Source organism: Xenopus laevis, chromosome 2L, assembly GCF_017654675.1.
Source record: "Xenopus laevis strain J_2021 chromosome 2L, Xenopus_laevis_v10.1, whole genome shotgun sequence".
Classification (NCBI taxonomy): domain Eukaryota; kingdom Metazoa; phylum Chordata; class Amphibia; order Anura; family Pipidae; genus Xenopus; species Xenopus laevis.
In genome coordinates, this window is record NC_054373.1 from 67,646,289 (window position 1) to 67,666,416 (window position 20,128).

Sequence of the window (20,128 nt, forward strand, 5' to 3'; positions counted from 1 at the left end):
TCTTAAAGATGTTTGCTGGCCAACAATGCCTGTGTTTGCTATAGAATGTTTGCCCAGCAATATAACTACATCAGGGACATTGGATTCAAATAACTATCCCAAAATCTTATACTTACTCAAACTTAAGGTTTGATTCACTATAAATCAGATATATATTGTAAATCATTAAATCAAAATCCACCGTGCTACACACGTCGACTTTTATCTTATTGGTCTGACCTGAAAGAAATCTAAATTTTGCCCAAGCAGCCCTTCCTGTCAGTGAAGAAGCAGTGATGTGCACTTGAGCCTTAAACTTGTACGTGCAATGATGTCATACAGAAATAACCTCTGCCATTCATCCACTCTCTTGTTGACTGTGACAACTGAACCATCTACATGTTGGTCAAAGAGTTGTCCTTCTCCCTAAGGCCTCCCACTTCAGCCCTGCCAACCAGGTAACTCTGCCCGCCGTAATTTTGCACTGCTTTTTTTTTCTTAAAGAGGACTTTCACTTGTCTACAGCCTTGCTGCCTGTCCTTGATTTGGGTACTGCTTCTGTCCCACTGCACCTTCTGATCTTTAGTGGCAAGTATATGTAACAAAGGAAACAAATTTTGCTGATGATTCTTATTTGCTAATGCACCAAAAGTTCCACGCAGGAGGCTGCTACTTTGCAGACAAGCAAATGAGGTTCATTGTTAATAAATACAAGATGATGCACTTGTGCATTGGGGTATCCTTAATGTATGTATATTTTTATTTATATATTGATACTTATGCACGAAGCACTGTACAGCAGACCAATAAATTAATCGAACAAATGGGATCATGAAAATTATTATTTATTATTAACATGTATTTTTAGAGCACTAACATATTGCGCAGCTCTGTAAAATAAATGTGTTTATACAAAGAAATCACATGGATTACATACAGCGTTAAATATATAATGACAAGTGCCGGTACAGAAGGTGAGACGAGCCCTCTGCAAAAGAGCTTACAATCGTAAAGGGGAAGGTAATGAGACACAAGGTGCGGGAAGGGGCAAGATCAGAAATAAGCAAGGTGAGAGATGTAGCATATGGTATTGCATTTGGTAGCTAAACAGAGTGAGGGTACACTTCTCTAAATAAGTGTGTTTTAAGAGATCCTTTGAAAGCAGAAACGTTGGGAAATGATTAAGACTGGCTGCGGTAGGGAATTCCAGAGTAGGGTTCCAGAGGAGCAGGAGCCCTTACATTGTCTTGAATGCAAGCATGTGAGGAAGTAATGAGAGTAGAGTTAAGGAGAAGGTCAGTTGATGAGTAGTAAGCAGTTGGGTGAGTATCTAGAGATGAATTCAGAAATGTAGGGTGAGTTATGCAGAGTTATGAAGTTCTTTGAGTCTCAGGATCATTAGCTTGAAAGGGCTGGTTCACCTTTGAGGTAACTTTTATTATGTTGTATAACGGCCAATTCTAAGCAACTTATCAAATGGTTTTCATTATTTTTTTTTATAGTTATTTGCCCTTTTCTTCTGACTCTTTGCAGCTTTCAAATGTTGCTGTCTCCCTTCTAAAAAAAAACAAATGCTCTGTAAGGCTACAAATGTATTGTTATTGTTACTTTTTATTACTGGTCCTTCTATTTAGGCCTTCTCCTATTCATATTTCAGTCTCTTATTCAAATCAATGCATGGTTGCAAGGGTAATTTGGACCCTAGCTACCAGATTGCTTAAGATGCAAATTGAAGAGCTGCTAAATAACTCAAAAACCTTGAATAATAAAAAATGTCTCAGAATATCACTCTCTACATCATACTTAACATTTTCTCAAAGGTGAACAAGGTAAACAAAACTTGTGCAGGTGTTTTAGAAAGGGAGTTAGTGTGCGTAATGTATGTTTGTTTGGCTAGGAAAAGGCTGGTGAAATAGGAGCGCAGGGCAGATTTATAGCTACAGATGTTCGATTCTAAGCGGGATTTGTGGCAACGGTTAGTTAGTGGGGATACACTGAATCCAGGATTCGGTTCAGGATTCGGCCTTTTTCAGCCGAATCCTTCTGCCAGGCCAAACCAAATCAAAATCCGAATCCTAATTTGCATATGCAAATTAGGGGCAGGAGGGAAATCACATTTTGTCACAAAACAAGGAAATAAAAAAATGTTTTCCACTTCCCACCCCTAATTTGCATATGCAAATTAGGATTCTGTTTGGTATTCGGTCGAATCTTTCATGATTAGTGGATTCGGTGCATCCCTATTAGTTAGTAGAATTGGTGATTAAACAGAATCTGGTAAATATAAGATCCAGAGAGTTACCATTGGAGTGAGAGGGGAAGTCTAAGCACAGATGAGCCTAGGGAGAATGTTAGTGAAAAGTTTAGAGACCGCAGGGTTGTTAAGATTGTTAATGGGTATATTAAAGTCACCTAATATGATGGATGGGGCATCAGATGAAAGGAAATAAGGAAGCCAAGCAGAAAAGTTGTCAAAAAATTGTGAGGTTGGTCTAGGAGGTCAATGTATATCACAGCAACAAAGTGATACAGAAAAGAGCCTAATGCAGAGAGCCTTAAATTAAGAAAATTACAGAGAACAGGCGAAAGAACTTTAAAAGTACAGCAGAGTGACAAAACTCATCTTACCCCAATGCCAGCTCTGTTTCCAGGTCTGAGAGTGTGATTAAGGTGTAAGGTGATGAAGCTGTGTCAGTGGGAGAAAAAGCCAGGTTTCAATATTGTGATGAAATGGTAATGTATAGGGTTGAGTTTGTTGCAAACTGATCTGGCATTCCAGAGAGCACAGGAAAGATTAACTGGGTTCTTGGGTAACGGAATTTACACCGAAGGGAAGGAGATTGTGGCTGTGACATAACTGGGACAGGGTAAGGGCCAGTGTTGGGGGAAATGTCCCCAGCTGCCAGCAATACAAAAGACAGGTAAACTAAGTGAAAGTAGGATTTGTAAGTTCGAAGTTTGTATGAAGAAAAGGAGTTACCTGCAACAGCAAAACAGAGTACTTTATATACTTCATGTGTGAAGAGGAAAGAAAAGAGGGGCTGAAATGTCTATACCTTTGTGACCTGTTGGAGGAGGTGGCAAAAAATGTTAGGAAGCATGACAATGCAAAGACGAGAAATACAGGATAAAACATTTTTGAAGTATGAAATAACAAACAAATCTGTTTTCTTGTTATGCCAAGTGGTTAAATGTCGATTGAAGAGAATCCAGTTCCTTGAGCCTTGTCCAACTGCCTTGTTTAACTGCCATTCCCTAGCACTTATGAAATATTAACACTTTGGAAATGTTATCACTAGCGCCATCCCCTATGCTGGGCCTGTATTTATGTGCAGCTGACTTAGAAATCTAGAGCCTAACTAAGTTATTAATCAATTAGCCAGCAATCAAAGAGCAGAGTTTTACAGACACCAGAACCAAGTTTTGGGGCTATAAAATATCTCATCTCTTGCTCATTGAGGGGTGGACACAGATGTGTGTTTGAGATATTTATCACAAGTACTAAATCAGAGTAGGCCTAACAGGCAAAAGTTTTTGGAGTTAACAGATACAAGCAAGTATATGAGCAGAATTACCAACATGTAAGCAGTTTACATGAGTTGCAATAAAGTGGTGTATATAGCAGTATGCAGATGAGCAGAATTACAGTACCTGTAGAAGTGAGATGAGGTTAGTTCCATAGAACTGCCTGATTTAACTTCCATTTCCTAGCACTTGTGAAATATTAGCACTTAGGAAATTTTAGCACTAGTACCATACCTCGACACTAATAAATACAAAGTACAATAATAATTACAAATATATTTGAAGTACAGTTAAAGTAAAGATTAAGCGTGGAGGCCTATTTATCAACAGCCTTGTTTTAGAGGTTTTTGAAACCACACCTGAACTCTTTTTCTTTAAAACCACGAATGTCATTAAGTTGTAAATGGGACATCTGCCGTTGACTTCTACATGATTTTGACAGGTTTTAGCTGGAGTATTTTCGGATTTGGAATTGCCGCTGTTTTGTCTCATAATAAATCCCAATAATGTTGCACTGTTTTTCCTCCTTTTTTTTGGTGTCAAAAAGTCCAGCCAAAAGTCCTGCAGTTTTTGTCTCCAGACCTTAAGAAGGATATAAATGAGCTGCAGAGAGTGCAGAGAGATTCAACTAAACTGGTTGGAGGAATGGAACATTAAAATTATGAGGGTAGATTGTGGAGGTTGGTGGAACTGAACTTGATGGACTTTGGTCTTTTCTCAACCCAACTTAACTATATAATTATTGTTTCCGTCACTTCCTCTGCTACCATAGTTATTGTTTCTATAGTTGCTATCCATTACTTATGGTTCCATAGTTGCGATTGTTACCATTGCCACCGTTGTTACTACTGTTTTCATAGTTACCATTGTTTCCATTATTGCAATTGCTATTAGTTACTTATGCATCCATAACTGACTGTTTCCATTTCTATAATAGTTGCTATTGTTACCAATGCTACCATAGTTACTGCTGCTTTCATAATTACCATTGCTACCATAGTTACTGTTGCTTACATAGTTACCATTGCTACCATAGTTACTGTTGCTTTCATAGTTACCATTGCTACCATAGTTACTGTTTTCATGGTTACAATTGCCATCATAGTTACTATTGTTTGCGTTGTTGCCATAGTTACTAGTGTTTCCATAGCTATCAAAGTTACTGCTGCTACTGTTGTTTCCATTGCTGCAATAGATACTAAGCTTGACTAAAGCCATGTTTTAAAGCAGGGTTCAGCAACCTTTACTATCAAAAGAACCATTTTGCCCCCCTCTTCCACTAAAGAAAAGTAGTTTGGAGCTGCAAAACATAACACGGCTTTTAAACTTTTAAAAGTTTTAACCTTTTTTTTAATTTTAACTGTTACAACAGAATACAACAAACAGAAGTGTGTATGTGTAGGCCTACTTTGAAATAAATTAAACACTGAACAGTCCTATTAAATGCTAGTTTTCTCATCTGTTTAATGTGTTCTGTTTTTGAAGCTCCGTACTGATCTTCCATCTCTTTTCTTGAGTGTGTGACTGCGGTAAGGACCATGATAAATCATCTTGCTGCGACACGGTCTTGCCTGTCACTCCTGGGACGTCTATACAGCCCTAGCTCCTGCTGCCGGCTTCCTTAGTTTGCTACCGCGGTACGCTAACGGTTAGCTTACTGTAGTCGCACACTCTAGAAGCCGTCAGCAGGTGCGAGGGCTGTATAGACGACGTGACCGGCAAAGCTGCAAGACCGAGCCGCAGCAAGCAGGATGAAGAGCCGCATGAGGCACCGGAGCCGCGCGTTGCCAACCCCTGCTCTAAGGAAAGAACTGTGGATCGCATTGGGGAGGGTGTGGAATACCTTTTGGATAGAGATTTTGATTAGGCAAAAAAAATTATTATTGGTGTATGCTGCAAACCACCTTGTATAAGTGACAATTATGAGGCGAAGCTAATGATACTAAATTGTGCGAAAATTTCATGTTGCCACTTTAGAGAAATTTGACTAAATTAGGAAAACTGGGTTCTATGCTGATAAATGCAAGGTTATGTACTTTGATAGAAATCATATAAATGTGAGTTATATACTAAAGGACCATGTGTTGGGGTTTCCTGAATTGAAAAGGAACTGGGAATTATAGCATATAACAAGTTGAATAATTCCAGGTAGTGCCATGATGTGGCTACTCATTAACTCAAGGGATGAACACATAAGAGACTCTTGGCAGAGAGCCCAGAACTGCACCTGCACTTTGATATATTTGTAACTATTTTTAAGATAAGCAAGTCTCTTGGAAGAATGGAGATTTACAGTTTTAATGGCAATTCACCTTCATAACAAATGACCTTAAAACCCCCAAAAATGAGTTCAGACTTTCCATAACCTGTCAAATTTTGTAAAATGGGGGTGTGGCCATAAAATGGGCAGGGTAAAAAAAAACTTCACCACAGTGTGCGCAACAGATTTGTCCCTCTTTTTTTAGTTTTTGAAATGTTGGTAGGTATGCTAATAAATGGAAACATAATTCTGAGCAACTTTGCAATATACATTCATTGCATTTTTTTTCTATGTCTTTTAAGTTATCTGTATATGTAGAACTATTAAAAGAAGTGTTTGCCTGCCTGCGTCTATTCTCTAGTCACAGCCCTGGTGGCTAAGACAATTCATAAAATGTAAGACAAGTCAATTGATTAACAGACCTGTCTGTGCAGGGAAACAGAGACTTACATTTATTTTTTTTATTTTTATTTTGGAGTTTACTTGCCCTTTCAGATGGATATTATTGAGCTGGAGAGAGAGTGGTAAACTGGTAAAAGGAATGGAAGAATTTAAATATTAGGAAAGATTGGGGTTGTTTTGTCTGCAGAAAAATTATTATTTTTTTACATGTACACTAGAAGACATTGAAAGACATTACACCCTTTAGACTAGAGCAGGGGTAGGCAACCCGCGGCTCCGGAGCCTCATGCGGCTCTTCGTCCTGCTTGCTGTGGCTCAGTCTTGCTGCTTTGCCTTTCACATTTTGCCTGTAACGGTTGGCTTACCGCGGTCACACACTCAGGAAGCCACCAGCAGAGGCAAGGGCTGTATAGACGTCCCAGAAGTGAAAGCAAGACCAAGCCGCTGCAAGACTATTCATCATGGTCCTTACCGCTGTCACACACTCAAGACAAGAGAAGGAAGATCAACATGGCCCTTCAGAAACAGAAGTCACATTAAGCAGATGAGAACTCTAGCATTTAATAGTGCTATTCAGTGTTTCATTTATTTCAAAGTAGGCCTACACATACACACTGCACTTCTGTTTGTTGTATTCTGTTGTTGTAACAGTTAAAATTAAAAAAAGATTAAAACTTTTAAAAGTTTATAAGACGTGTTATGTTTTGCGGCTCCAGACTATTTTTCTTTAGTGGAAGAGGGGGCAAAATGGCTCTTTTGATAGTAAAGGTTGCTGACCCCTGGACTAGAGAAACATAACTGATTTGAAGCAGTGTCTGAAGCTTTGCACTGTAAGGGCAGTGAGGTTGTGGGATGCCCTGCCAGGTGATGTTGTGCAGGAAGATTCAGTTTGTCTTTAAAGGGCATGTAAAGTCAAAAAAATAAAATCCCATTTTTACTTTCTTTAAAGGGATACTGTCATGGGAAAAACATTTTTTTTCAAAATGAATCAGTTAATAGTGCTGCTCCAGCAGAATTCTGCACTGAAATCCATTTCTCAAAAGAGCAAACAGATTTTTTTATATTCAATTTTGAAATCTCACATGGGGCTAGACATTTTGTCAATTTCCCAGCTGCCCCTGGTCATGTGACTTGTGCCTGCACTTTAGGAGAGAAATGCTTTATGGCAGGCTGCTGTTTTTCCTTCTCAATGTAACTGAATGTGTCTCAGTGGGACATGGGTTTTTACTATTGAGTGTTGTTCTTAGATCTACCAGGCAGCTGTTATCTTGTGTTAGGGAGCGGTTATCTGGTTACCTTCCCATTGTTCTTTTGTTTGGCTGCTGGGGGGCAAAAGGGAGGGGGTGATATCACTCCAACTTGCAGTACAGCAGTAAAGAGTGATTGAAGTTTATCAGAGCACAAGTCACATGACTTGGGGCAGCTGGGAATTTGACAATATGTCTAGCCCCATGTCAAATTTCAAAATTGAATATAAAAAAATCTGTTTGCTCTGTTGAGAAATGGATTTCAGTGCAGAATTCTGCTGGAACAGCACTATTAACTGATTCATTTTGAAAAAAAAAAATTTCCCCATGACAGTATCCCTTTAATGAAAAAGAACCCTATCTCCAATATACTTTTATTAAAACATGTATACCGTTTTTAAAAGAAACCTGACTGTATGCAGTGAAATTCTCCCTTCATTTACTGCTGTAGATAGGATTTGTCAGACGGTCCCTTACTGCTGAGCATTGAAACAATCATACTTCTGAACAACAGGGGGAGCCCTGCCTTACTTCCCAGCCATGCAGAACTCAAGCAGCTTTGTTCATGACGATCCCTAAGCAGCCCAGACCACACTGAGCATGTGCACAGTCTTAGTCTTACAAAGATGTTTAACAAAGTTACAAGCTGGTGACCCCCTGTAGCCAACTTTGAAAGCATAAATTATTTGTTTGATTAGGCTTGTGGTGCAGTAAGTTCATGTTTATATTTAGTATACAAAATACAGCATTTCTAGCCTTATTTTATTTTAGACTTTACATGCCCTTTAAGAGTGACTTGGATGATTTCTTAAACACGTGTAATATATCCAAGGCTGTAGTGGTCATAAGAATAGCTGTTTGTATAGTATAGGTATCGGTATATACAGTTTATTTGTCAGCATATAGATAGGTCTGTTTTATGTATGTACACATATATTTATCACATATATATGATGTGCACCGGGGTACATTTGGTGGGGTTGAGCTTGATGGCCTTATCTTTTTCAATAAAAATTAACTGTATAACCACATCACCTTGATTATTATGCCGGACTGACTGGGGTGGCATCTTCCAAAACAGCACCATCCATGAAGGATGGTCAGCTGCAGATGCCAAGCATCCTATCCTTTTTCTCTCTTTTTTTTGTAAAGGCACTGTTCACCTTTTTGGAATATTAGAATATTAAATATAAAAATGTTTGTCTTGTCCTGTAACAAAGTTGTCATGTAAAAAACCCACAGTTTATATGAAATTGTGCAACTGTACGTTTACCTTTGTATGCTGAAAGGAAAATTTTGTCTTTTTGAACCATTTACCTGCTGGCAGAAAGTGTGTGGTGGCCGATGTTTGGGGTGTGATATTGCTAGTGTGTAAGGCAAGTGAGAGACTTCACACTGGAATGTCTAACACCTTATAGTGATACCCAAAGTCACGTATGTCTGAAATAGTGCCTCTGTGACAGTACCTGTGCTATCGCTATGAGATTCTGTGAAAAGGATAGATCATGAGTGACACAAATCCCATGATCCCATTAAAAGTGAAATGTCACATAAGGTCTGCATGTAGTAACAGACGTGAATAGGATCCTCCAGTCACTGCTTATATCATACCTCCCAAATGGAATGAGGAATAAAAAGTTCAGCCGTGCTTGGGGAGTTTTGACCACACCATTTATGGTCACACCACCCTAAATATGTCCATTTACAAAATTTGGCGGGTTATTGTAAGTGAATACATTTTGGGCATTTTAGGGCCATGTTTTATGTGTTATTACAGTTTTGCTAATGAAGGTGAAATTGCCCTTTAAACTGCAAGTCTCCCTTCTGAAACGGCAAAAACTCTTATTTAATTCAGCTTCAGAAACTTTTGTATCTTTTTCTGGCATCCGTGTAGAAGAGCAATGGAAATGCGGACATTACAGTAAGAACTGGGGACTGTGGTCTGAGCTGTCAAAATCATGGCTGTCCCGCAGAAAACTGTACATGTGGGAGGGATGCTATGTAGGGTAATGCTAACATATAGAATTTTCTGGTCAAAATACACTCTTTGTGCACAGATCCTATTCATGCCTGTTATTAAGCATCAAGGGTGATAGTGGCCCATGTTGGCATTTAAAAACGCTGCTTGTGAAACAGTGTGAAGCTTATTCAATTGTTGGCCCTGGGGTCAATGACAAAATTAAAGGGATACTGTCATGGAAAAACATGTTTTTTACAAAATGTATCAGTTAATAGTGCTACTACAGCAGAATCCTGCATTGAAATCCGTTTTTCAAAACAAGAAATGGATTTTTTTATATCTAATTTTAAAATTTGCTATGGGGCTAGACATTTTGACATTTCCCAGCTGCCCTCAGGTCATGTGACTTGTGCTCTGATAAACTTCAGTCACACTTTACTGCTGCACTGCAAGTTGGAGTGATGTCATTACCCCTCCCTCCTACAAGTTGCTGTAATGTAAATAGAGCCTTGTCTGCTGAGCCTGTCAATTGAACAATAGGCAGGTATCAAGATAAGCTCCCACTGACACCACTTCAGAAGGATTGAAATAAGATAGTCCTGTGATCACTGCCCCCACTTACGTTTCAAAAATAAATAAATTATATATATATATATATATATATATATATATATATATATATATATATATATATATATATATACACACACATACACAAACACAATTCATTTTGGGCACTGGAAAAAATATTTTATATAGATAGTTTATTATATTTGTTTACACAAAAATGAATGGGAGAAACACAGGAGTACACTCCCAGGACTGATGACAGGGAATAGAAAAAAAAGGATAAAATAAGGAGGACATAATTGAAAACCAGGAAAACTTAGGAGGAAGTCTAGGAAGGGTTAAAATAGCTCAGGAGAAAGGAGGCAGTAAGTAGTTAATGAAAAAAGAAGTATTGCAGGCAGGAAAGGAGCAAGGTCTGTGTGAGGTGGATAGCAGAGGGAACTCGCAGCTCCTTTACCTCATCTAGTAACCAGTAAAACTAACTAGGAAGGCAGCAAGGAGAGAAAGTTCCCCCCTCCAAAGGAATGCAGAGAACAAACTTACAGAACGGCAGGAGCTTTGATAGTGTCTGTGGGAGGAGGGGCTGCTAGGGCACACTGTAGAGCAGGCAGAACATAGGAAAGTGAAAGTAATTGCTTCCCTGCAAACTATGTGACCTCTCTCCTCCAAACATCACACGCATGGGCAGAGAGGGGAGGGGGGGTGTACAGCTAGATTCTCATGTCGTAATGCGACCTGGCTTTTCATTACAGAGTGGCTGCCTCCAAGCACACAGGTAATGCTGTGCCTGCTGTTAGAGCAGCACAGGATGAATGTGTAATGAGCAGAAATGGAAGCCCCCATGACAAAATACAAACTAAAATAACTTATGCATGGATTTGTGGATTACCATTTTATTTGCCAGACAGTGTTTATGGATGTGTGTTTTTTATAAAAATGCAAAAAAAAAAAAAAGTTTAAAATGACGACAGATTCCCTTTAAGCACTTACAGAGGCCAGTTGGACAAGGAACATGTTGAAGTGATTCTCATCCAACGATTGTTGGCAGTCAGTGTTGGTTGCAGCAGCTTGGGGGGGTAGTTGCAATTGACCAGTAGTGGGAGATGAATGGCTGGGCACTGGACTTTGGCTGCCAATAGAACTTGGGCTGGCACTGGAAATAGGGCTTGTTATTAAAGGACCAGTAACATCAAAAACATTTTTAAAAAAATTTGTTAGTATACAACGAAAAATAAACACCAAGACAAATTAAACTTTTAAATTTCAAAGCCTTTATTAAGAAATAACTTACCGAAACTTCACTTCCTGTCCCCTGCAAAAAAGGCGATACGGCGACCATCCATCCTGCAGAGCTCGATTTCTCTGCCTGGCTATTCTAGTGACAGTCTGCAGCGCTTCCCCTATTCCCAGCAGTAGCAGGTACTGGGAGAGCTGGATCAGTGGGGTGTGCATGCCACCTGCTCCCCATCCATGTGCCCATCTGAGTGTGCCCGGGGCTGGCAGTGCACGCTGCATCCTCCCAACAGAAAACTGCACCTCGTCTCCTCCTCAGTCCATGTCTCCTGCCCTCAGCGCCGTGCAGCAGCAGCAGTATGTCCAGCGGCAGCCCCCACAGCATCTTGTCCAACAGGGCCGTGAGTCTGGAGGCTGCCTGCTGCTGCAGGAGAAGGCGGAAGAGCCATGCAGGTGCCTACCCGGTGTCCAGCCCCAACTCCATGGAGTTGCCTTGCTGAGCCAGTGTGTTGATCTGGTGCGGGGAGTTGAAATCGCTGACTCTTTGCCAATGTGATACCCCTGCTGTCAGAGATGTGGATGCTGCGATACTGCTTATTATACCGATTATTGCCCAAGCTCGTGCTGCTGCTTCTGAAGCCGTCAGTCTCCTAATTGGGACGAGTAGTGTTGGGCAGCCGGCGATGCCCAAGAAATAATCTGGGATCGCCCACCATCAACATGGCAATATCGTAGGCACAGATCAATTCCTGGGAAAGGCTGCTGCCCGGAGCCGCTGCTGCTGCTGCTGATCGCATATGAAGGCAAAGGATGCAGCGAGCTGTTCGGCTTCCCTTCCACTCAGTGTTCCCCGGCCACAAGTTGCAGCGCTGTGCCCAAGACTGACGGCTTCAGCAGCACAAGTTTGGCCAATAATTGGTATAATAAGCAGTATCGCAGCAGTTTTATGGACTTCATCTTTTTTCCCCATTAACCATTATACAGCTATTATATCTTCATAATAAATCAGTGCTTGACTATTGAAATCTACCTCTGGTACACTTTGTTTTGGCATTGTGTCTTTTCTGCTTCAACTACAGATAAAATATTGAGTGTCTTGCTTAAAGAAAATCTAAACCCTCAAAACAAATTAATGCATAATTGCTCAGGGCTCCTCTAACCACTTTTGCCATTTACTTTTTATTTCAGTTTTTTAAGATACGTTTACTAGCAGTTTTAAACCGCTAATATGATGAATTTGAACCAACAGTGCTACCTGCTGGTCATTTTGAACTATTGGCCACAGCCAGGAAAAAAACATTTTCTGCTCTGCTTACAAAATGATGTTAGTAAGAAGGGAAGAACATTGGGATGTTCCTCCAGCTCGAAACAGAACATCATAAAATACTTCTGTTGTCTGGAATTTTTTTCCTGACTTTATCCAGTCAGCCAAAACAAACATCAGGTGGTGTGGTGGTTTACTTTTATTTTATTAACAGTTTAAACAATACTAGAATGTTGAAAGCTATTGAAATTATGTAAATGGAAAAAGTGCTTAGAACAACACTGATCAATATGAAAGCCAAAACAAACATCAGGTGGTGTGGTGGTTTACTTTTATTTTATTAACAGTTTAAACAATACTAGAATGTTGAAAGCTATTGAAATTATGTAAACGGAAAAAGTGCTTAGAACAACACTGATCAATATGAAATGTATTGTGTTTTTGGAGTGTTTATATTTCACTTAATTTCAATTTGAAAATCTGTTTACCCATTCACGATTTTTGAACATTGTGTGCTTTTTTTACTAGTAGCATTTCTGTGGAGGTGCTTGTTCTCCTAGGAAAATTTAATTCCTACACTTTATCTTATTTAGTGCAACATGTGACATGGGGCCATTCCCTACATTGATAAAATGGTCATATGCCTAGATCTTGTTGCTTTGTTAGATGAATCAGCATTAAACTTGAAATCTGTGGGCCCATGTGAAAACCCCCAAAAAACAACAACTCGGCCTTGGTGGCTTCTCCACAAATCAGGGCCTGCACTTACCTTGCATTTGTATGTATAGTTTTGTGAGGATAATCTGTGATTTTCATGGAACATTACAAATATGATCTTTCCTGGAAAAGATCTTTCCAAGTAAAGATTGTTTGTTTCAATACACACGTCTAGAGCTGAATTGTCAGATATACAGGTAGAAACAACAGAATTCTACATGTCTCTGACAATTCAGCACTAACCAAGGCCGCTTTTCGGCCATTTTTCCAGGCCTGCCCGATCGACGAGCTGACAGATACTGAAGTCTTCTGCCAATATCAGACTGCTCATCCTCCCACATACACACACCGAATATTGTTCAAGATTATCGTTGCGTCTATGGCCACCTTTTGATTGTTTGGCTCAAAACCCATTTGGTGACAATAAACTCACTCTTGACATTGTGTATTTCTCTTTATATCTACAAGTTATAGTTTAACAATCGTATGTGTTCCGAGTTTATCATACAATTAAGTAGATCAAGGCATTGGGCATGATTAAACACCATTTTATTTACAGGTCTGTAATCCATTATCTGGAAATCCGCTATCCAGAAAGCTCTGAATTATGGATAGTCCATCTCCCATAGGTGCAAATTTACTAAGCGGCGAAAATTCGCTAGCAACGGCTTAGCAGGCAGTGCAACACTTCGCCAGGCGAAAATTCGCTCATACAACGCTAATTCACTGACATGCGAAGTTGCGTCCAGGGCCCAGTGTATAGTTTATGTGCCAGGAAATGTAGGGGGGAAGCCGGTTACCCCAAAAAAAGTTACTCTCTTGCAGCCCATCACCCTGAAAAAAGGAAAAGACGCCAGCGTTTTTTGGGACTAAATTTTGAGGAAGTCCTATCTACTCTATTGCACTTCACCTGGTCTGAAGTGGCAAAGGCAAGTCTGGCGCAAGAGGTAACGTTCAGTAAAATTCGCATCTTAGTGAATTTGCGCCGTTACGTCCCTTTGCCAGAGCAAAACTTCGCCTGGCGATTGAGTGCGAATGAGCGCCCGTGTCGCCTGCGCCCGTTAGTAAATCGGCGAAGTACCGAAATGACATCAAGCTGGTCCATAGACTCCATTTTAAACAAATAATTCAGATGTTTAAAATTGATTACCTTTTTCTCTGTAATAATAAACCAGCACCTTGCACTTGATCCCAACAAAGATGTACTTAATCCTCCTTGGAGGCAAAATAATCCTATTGGGTTTTATTAATGTTTAAATGATCTTTTAGTAGACTAGCAGTTAGGCAAGTTTGAACTTGATGGATGTGTGTCTTTTTTCAACCCAACTTACTTTGTTACTTAAGTTACGTATGTGGATCCAAATTACACAGAGTTCCCTTATTTGGAAAGCTTCAGGTTCCAAGCATTCTGGATTACAGGTCCTATACCTGTACTGCATTTTAAACCTGACAGCTACTTTTCTAGAAAATAATTAGTATATGACATTTTTTATATATAAAAAAAAACATGTAGCAGTGACAGATTATTAAATATTTATAAGTATTTTTTTAATTGAAGTTCTTGTCCCATACTGCAGAGAGTTCTAAAGTAACCTCAGAGAGAGAGCGAGAGACAAATGAGCCGGTACTGCAGTTACATTATAGCACCGAAGGAACAACAACAAGTACAATAAGACTGGACTTCACAGATGAATGGTAAGATGATGTTTGAATATAATTTTTAATTTGATGTGATATTAGATGCAGTATGTATTTACTGTGCAATGTAAATTAATCATTAGCATGTAAGTAAGTAACTAGAAAACTGCAAATCCCTAAATAAGGTTTTCACACTACATTAATTATGTAAGAAGGAGTCTTTAAAGGAAAAGTTCAGAAGAATCCCATTGTATACTACAGAGCTTATCAATTATCTGCTGTGTATCCTGTGCCTTCTCTCCTTTTTAAGCTTCAAATGACTGCCCCCATGGCTACACACCAGCTTGTTTATATAAACTATAGTAACGTTTCTGAAGTAAACACATCAGTTTTACCAGTACATTATATTTTCATTACTTTGAAACACTTATTTTTTAGTGTTACTGTTCTTTTAAACTAAATTTCTTTAAAGGAGACATACAAGATATGTGACCCCCCCCCCCAATCTTCAATCATGAATAAAATATGATGCTGGTTTTACTTTAGGCTAAAACTAATATTATTTAAAAGTGGAGCTCCCTATCGATCTGTTTTGGTCCCCGTGTGTGATTCAAATGAAGGGTAGGCATGTTCTAATGGTCCCTGTCAGAAGCACAGTAAGAGGGGGGATAGCCTGGGGAGAGGAGGCAGCAGGAAGTGGGACAGATAGGTTGGACTAAAAGGGTTTTGGGGGAAATTTTCAATAAATCAACCCAAAACATTACTTTTTAAAGAACCTCTTTATTTGAGTATGCACTGGTAAATTCTTGTTTTTTACCCAATATGTCACCTTTAAGGACTCCTTTGCCTGATTTTACTGGATTTTTTTTTATAGCACCTAAGACATTTGGGATACCATTGGCAGATTAGAAGTCTCTTTTAACAGTATTCTAGTCAGCCCCCTGGGCAACGAGGCTGGGGGGCTGTCAAGTCGGATCTGCGACGCGATCGTCGCAGATCCGACTTCAAAATAGCCATGCATGGCACGTCTGCTACTTTCCTTACCTCCTCCATGAGGCACACCCGCCCACTCACTTCCTGCTGCGCAATAACTCTGCACGATGGATCTTCAGGGCCCCTCCAGCAATGTCGGCGATCCTCCTGCTCCAAGAAACGGTAAGTGCACGTTTTTTTCACACTTACATGTACTTACATACACTTACAGTACATTTATACACTTACACACACATTTTAGTAAAGATTGGTATTTTTGAATTTTTTATTTTAGCACACTTGCTCATTTTTGCACACTTATTTACATGTATTAACACATTCAGAACTTTTAGAAGTGCACAGACATCTATACACTAACTCACAAACAAGTCATTTTTTTTTCTACTTATTCATTGTACCGTTATCTTTTATTTTATTTTTTTGCCTAAAAACTTATTTTGACAGGATGACTATTGGATAATCGATTTTGGCCACTAATTATGCTATCGGATCAGTTATTTTGTTATTTTATTGATTTACATAATATTTGTGGTTTTATTGCAATTTTATCCCTGCATTATTGTTCCTTATGCATGGTTTTGGGAGTACTTGTGGCACATACGAAGTCAAGGGTCTATGTTCACAGAAGGCGAATCGGCAGTGGCGAAAATTCATATGCACTATTTTTATTTGGGGTCAGCCATTCCAGCTGCTTTGGTATATCTATGCATATTGGGCAAACTGTTCAGTAGACCCTTGGTGTCCATATTTAGGGTGTTTTTCAGTTGTATGTAAGAAATTGGGTGAGATAAATGTGGCTAATTGCAATATTTTTAGGCGATTTTCAGAAATGCCATAAAGACAGATTAATTTAGCGTAGCATTGCAGTATGGTAGTTTGGAGTAGAAAGACCTAATTACCCATTTTTGATTCCTCAGAATGTGCATTTTACAAAAATATATGGTTTTGGGGAGTCTTTGTGCTTTTAGAGGGTCTTGTGGCACATAATACAAAGTAGGGGGCTTTGTTCAGCGGAGAAAATTCATATGCACTATTTTTATTTGGGGTCCGCACATGCCAGCTGCCTTGGTATATCTATGCATATTGGGCATCAAACAGTAGACCCTTGGCATCAATATTTAGTGTGTTTTCCAATTTTATGTAAGAAATTGGGTGAGATAAATGTGGCCAATTGCAATATTTTTAGGCAATTTTCAGAAATGTAAAAACCGTTGCTTTTACCTCCAATTTTAGGAAAGATTTGCGGCTTGGTGCTTTGGAGTAGAATGTAGAATCCAATTTGGATTTGGGGGAATGTGTACTTTCCGAAAACTATGTAAATGTGTTTATTTTGCAGTATCTGAAATGACAGACCATATGGGTGTCTTCATTTTGGGGCCCCTATATGCCACGTGCTTAGGTAAACCTATACACAGTGGGCGTAAAACTGACCCCAGATTTTCATATTTGGGGTGATTTGTCTTGATATCTAAAAGTATGTGGGAAATACTATGCTGCAGGTTTGAAATTTTGCGGTGATTTTTGGAAATGTCACCAAATCACCAAATTTATGAAAGATTTGCAACTTGGTGCTTTGGTGTAGAAAGACATGTATACCTAATTTGGATTCGGGGGAATGTGTACTTTCCAAAAATATATGGTTTTCTGGGTGAACTTACTTTTTCTACCTTTGCCCCCAAAACTCTGTAAATGTGTTGGATTTGCAGTATCTTTGCTTTCAGATCTTGCTTTGAGAATCACATGCTGTCACTCTTCAGAGTGGAGTCAAACAGAAGTGCAACTTGCAATTGGCCATCTTAAATATATTTTCTCATGATTGGACACACCTGCCTATGTAATTCAAGGCTTAACAAACTAATCCAACCAATTTGGCTTTGCCAGTAATCAGTATCGAGCAGTTATATGCATTCAAATTAGCAAAATTACAAGGGTACCCAAATTTTTTCACATCCAGTTTTTCACATTTGATTTAATTTCATACAACTGAATAATGCTTCACTAAAAATCTTTATTCAGAAAACACCCCAGTACTCAGATGTTCCTGGGAAATGAAAGACATACAACAGTTATCTTTTTTGTTGAGGGTTGAGTAGATTATTTTGCAGGCTGAGAGGGGTTTCCAAACTTTTTCATATGACTGTGTATTAAGGGGGTACACTGTGTAAGGCTTTGTTTCATCACACTTTATTTTAACAACAACAATGCTTTTTTTTTCATGCCAGGAGCAATACAGCTTCAAGTTCTATAGCTGTGAAAGTGGGTAACAATGAAAATACTGCAACTACTGAACTGACACATGCAAGTAAAATGGAAGGTATTGCCACTACGGAAAAGTTGGATAAAACAGTACATTTTCATTTCTGTTTGAAAGACAATCGGTTTATTTAATCTTTACCTTCAATCAGTTTATTTAATCTTTACCTTATAATGTTTTTCTAAGTCACTATTGAGGCTGCAGATAACCACCAAATTTATCATCCTATTTAGTACAGGTATGGGATCCATTATTCAAAAACCCATTATCCAGAATGCTCCAAATTAAGGAAAGGCTGTCTCCCATAGACTCCATTATAATCAAATAATCCGAATTTTTAAAAATGATTTCCTTTTTCTATGTAATAATAAAACAGTACCTTTGTACTTGATCCCAACTAAGATATAATGGAAGCAGAACCAGCCTATTGAGTTTATTTAATGTTTACATGATTTTCTAGTAGAGTTAAGGTATGGCGATCCAAATTATGGAAAGATCCATTATCTGGAAAACCCCAGGACCCGAGCATTCTGGATAACAGGTGCCATGCCTGTATAAGTTAAAGTCAATGTTCATCCCAGAGTGTTTAGGAGCGCAGATCAGACTGGCCAGCTGCGTCTCTTTCAGCAGCTGTGCTTTGTATTCTCTGTGAGGTAAGCATAGATTAGGATCTGATAAGGAAAAACATTTTACTGGAGTATTACTTTCCTTGAGCATGTCACCCTGTTTGGTTAAACACAATTAAGGGGTAGATTTATCAAAATGTGAGATTAGAGTTAACCACAGAAATACTCCCCCACTTTCTGTTCATTATATGGGATTTTTAGAAGTGTATTTATCAATGGGTGGAAGTTAGAGTTCACTATTTGATAAATACACTTTTAAAAATCCCATAGGAATGAATAGAAAATGGATGAATTTTTCTGTGGCAAACTCTAATCTCACATAAAAAGATAGATAATAGATAAATCTTCCCCTAAATCTCTACAGAGTAAAACGCAGATCTCAAAGATAACCTCTCCTCGCACAAAAACTCCTAAAAGGTATCTATTGCATCCAGTGGCACAAGTATTGTGTTTATTAGGGATTCACCAAATACAGTACTGGGTTTGGGTTTACGCTGAATCTACTCCATTTTGCAGGGTGCGGATTAACCAAAACAAATGAATGTGACAGTTTTGTTTGGATTGCGATTTGGCTGAATCTATTGTGAAAATATTCCACAGATCTAAAAATTGTAGATTTGGTGCATCCCTAGTGTTTATTCACCTTTTTTACATATGCCGAACTGGATAAGCTTATTTAACAAAAGTTAGCATGTTAAACAGATTATATAAACAGGTAGATTGGCACATGGACTTGGAACAAAAGCATGGGTTCTTTTACTTTGATTACAGGCACATCTGAAAGTGCAGAGCAGAATGTAGAGGCAACGTGCAGTGACCCTAGAATGGGGCAAGGAAACCTTAAAAAATCAAACAGAAGCTCAAATAATGAGGAACTTCCAGAAACATCTGTGACTGCAGCACAGACTGAATCAGCATCTGCAAGCTCTGCACACCAGGAGACTGACAGTGATGATGACACCGTTCGATTCCCAACCAGAAATAGGTTAGTCTACATCAATTAAATGAAAGAGCTGCAAAGTATTGAGATTCTTTTATCATCACCTCTGTTTACTGTGAAAAACCTTGAGCAAAAGAAACTACAATATAGATTTAAACAACTACAAAAGAAAAACTACCTTTATTAAAGAAGCCATCTGAATATTGCTTATACAGTGATCCATTAAAATATTCTTATTTTACTGAGTAACAGCGTCCAAATAACTTGAAAATGCTGGTACCTATTCAACCAGAAAGCCTAAACGTTGTCATTGCAGCAGAAGGTGATTCTAGAAGTAATTTCATTTTGAGGACTGAATACACATTTCATTTTTTTGTGTAACCATAAATATTTCACATTTAAAACTAATTTTGAGCTTTAGTATCTAAATGAAAATATCACTGGACAATATTTCAGTGTAGTTATTTATTATTCAGTTAAGAAAAATATTTTCAAGGGTCTGGATACTTTTCCAAGGCTC

The 20,128-nt window shown here is 38.7% G+C and overlaps 1 protein-coding gene across 7 annotated transcripts in view; it reads left to right on the forward strand.

Annotated features, from left to right (window-relative positions):
* The window catches only part of dcaf6.L (DDB1 and CUL4 associated factor 6 L homeolog), a 112,789-nt gene that overhangs the window by 73,105 nt on the left and 19,556 nt on the right, over positions 1–20,128 (forward strand). For all 7 annotated transcript variants that reach the window (XM_018244984.2, XM_018244986.2, XM_018244985.2 and 4 more), the window contains 3 exons: positions 14,735–14,852; positions 18,011–18,102; positions 19,440–19,653. In XM_018244984.2, the coding sequence (XP_018100473.1) occupies positions 14,735–14,852; positions 18,011–18,102; positions 19,440–19,653 (424 nt within the window). The remainder of the gene's footprint in view (positions 1–14,734; positions 14,853–18,010; positions 18,103–19,439; positions 19,654–20,128) is intronic.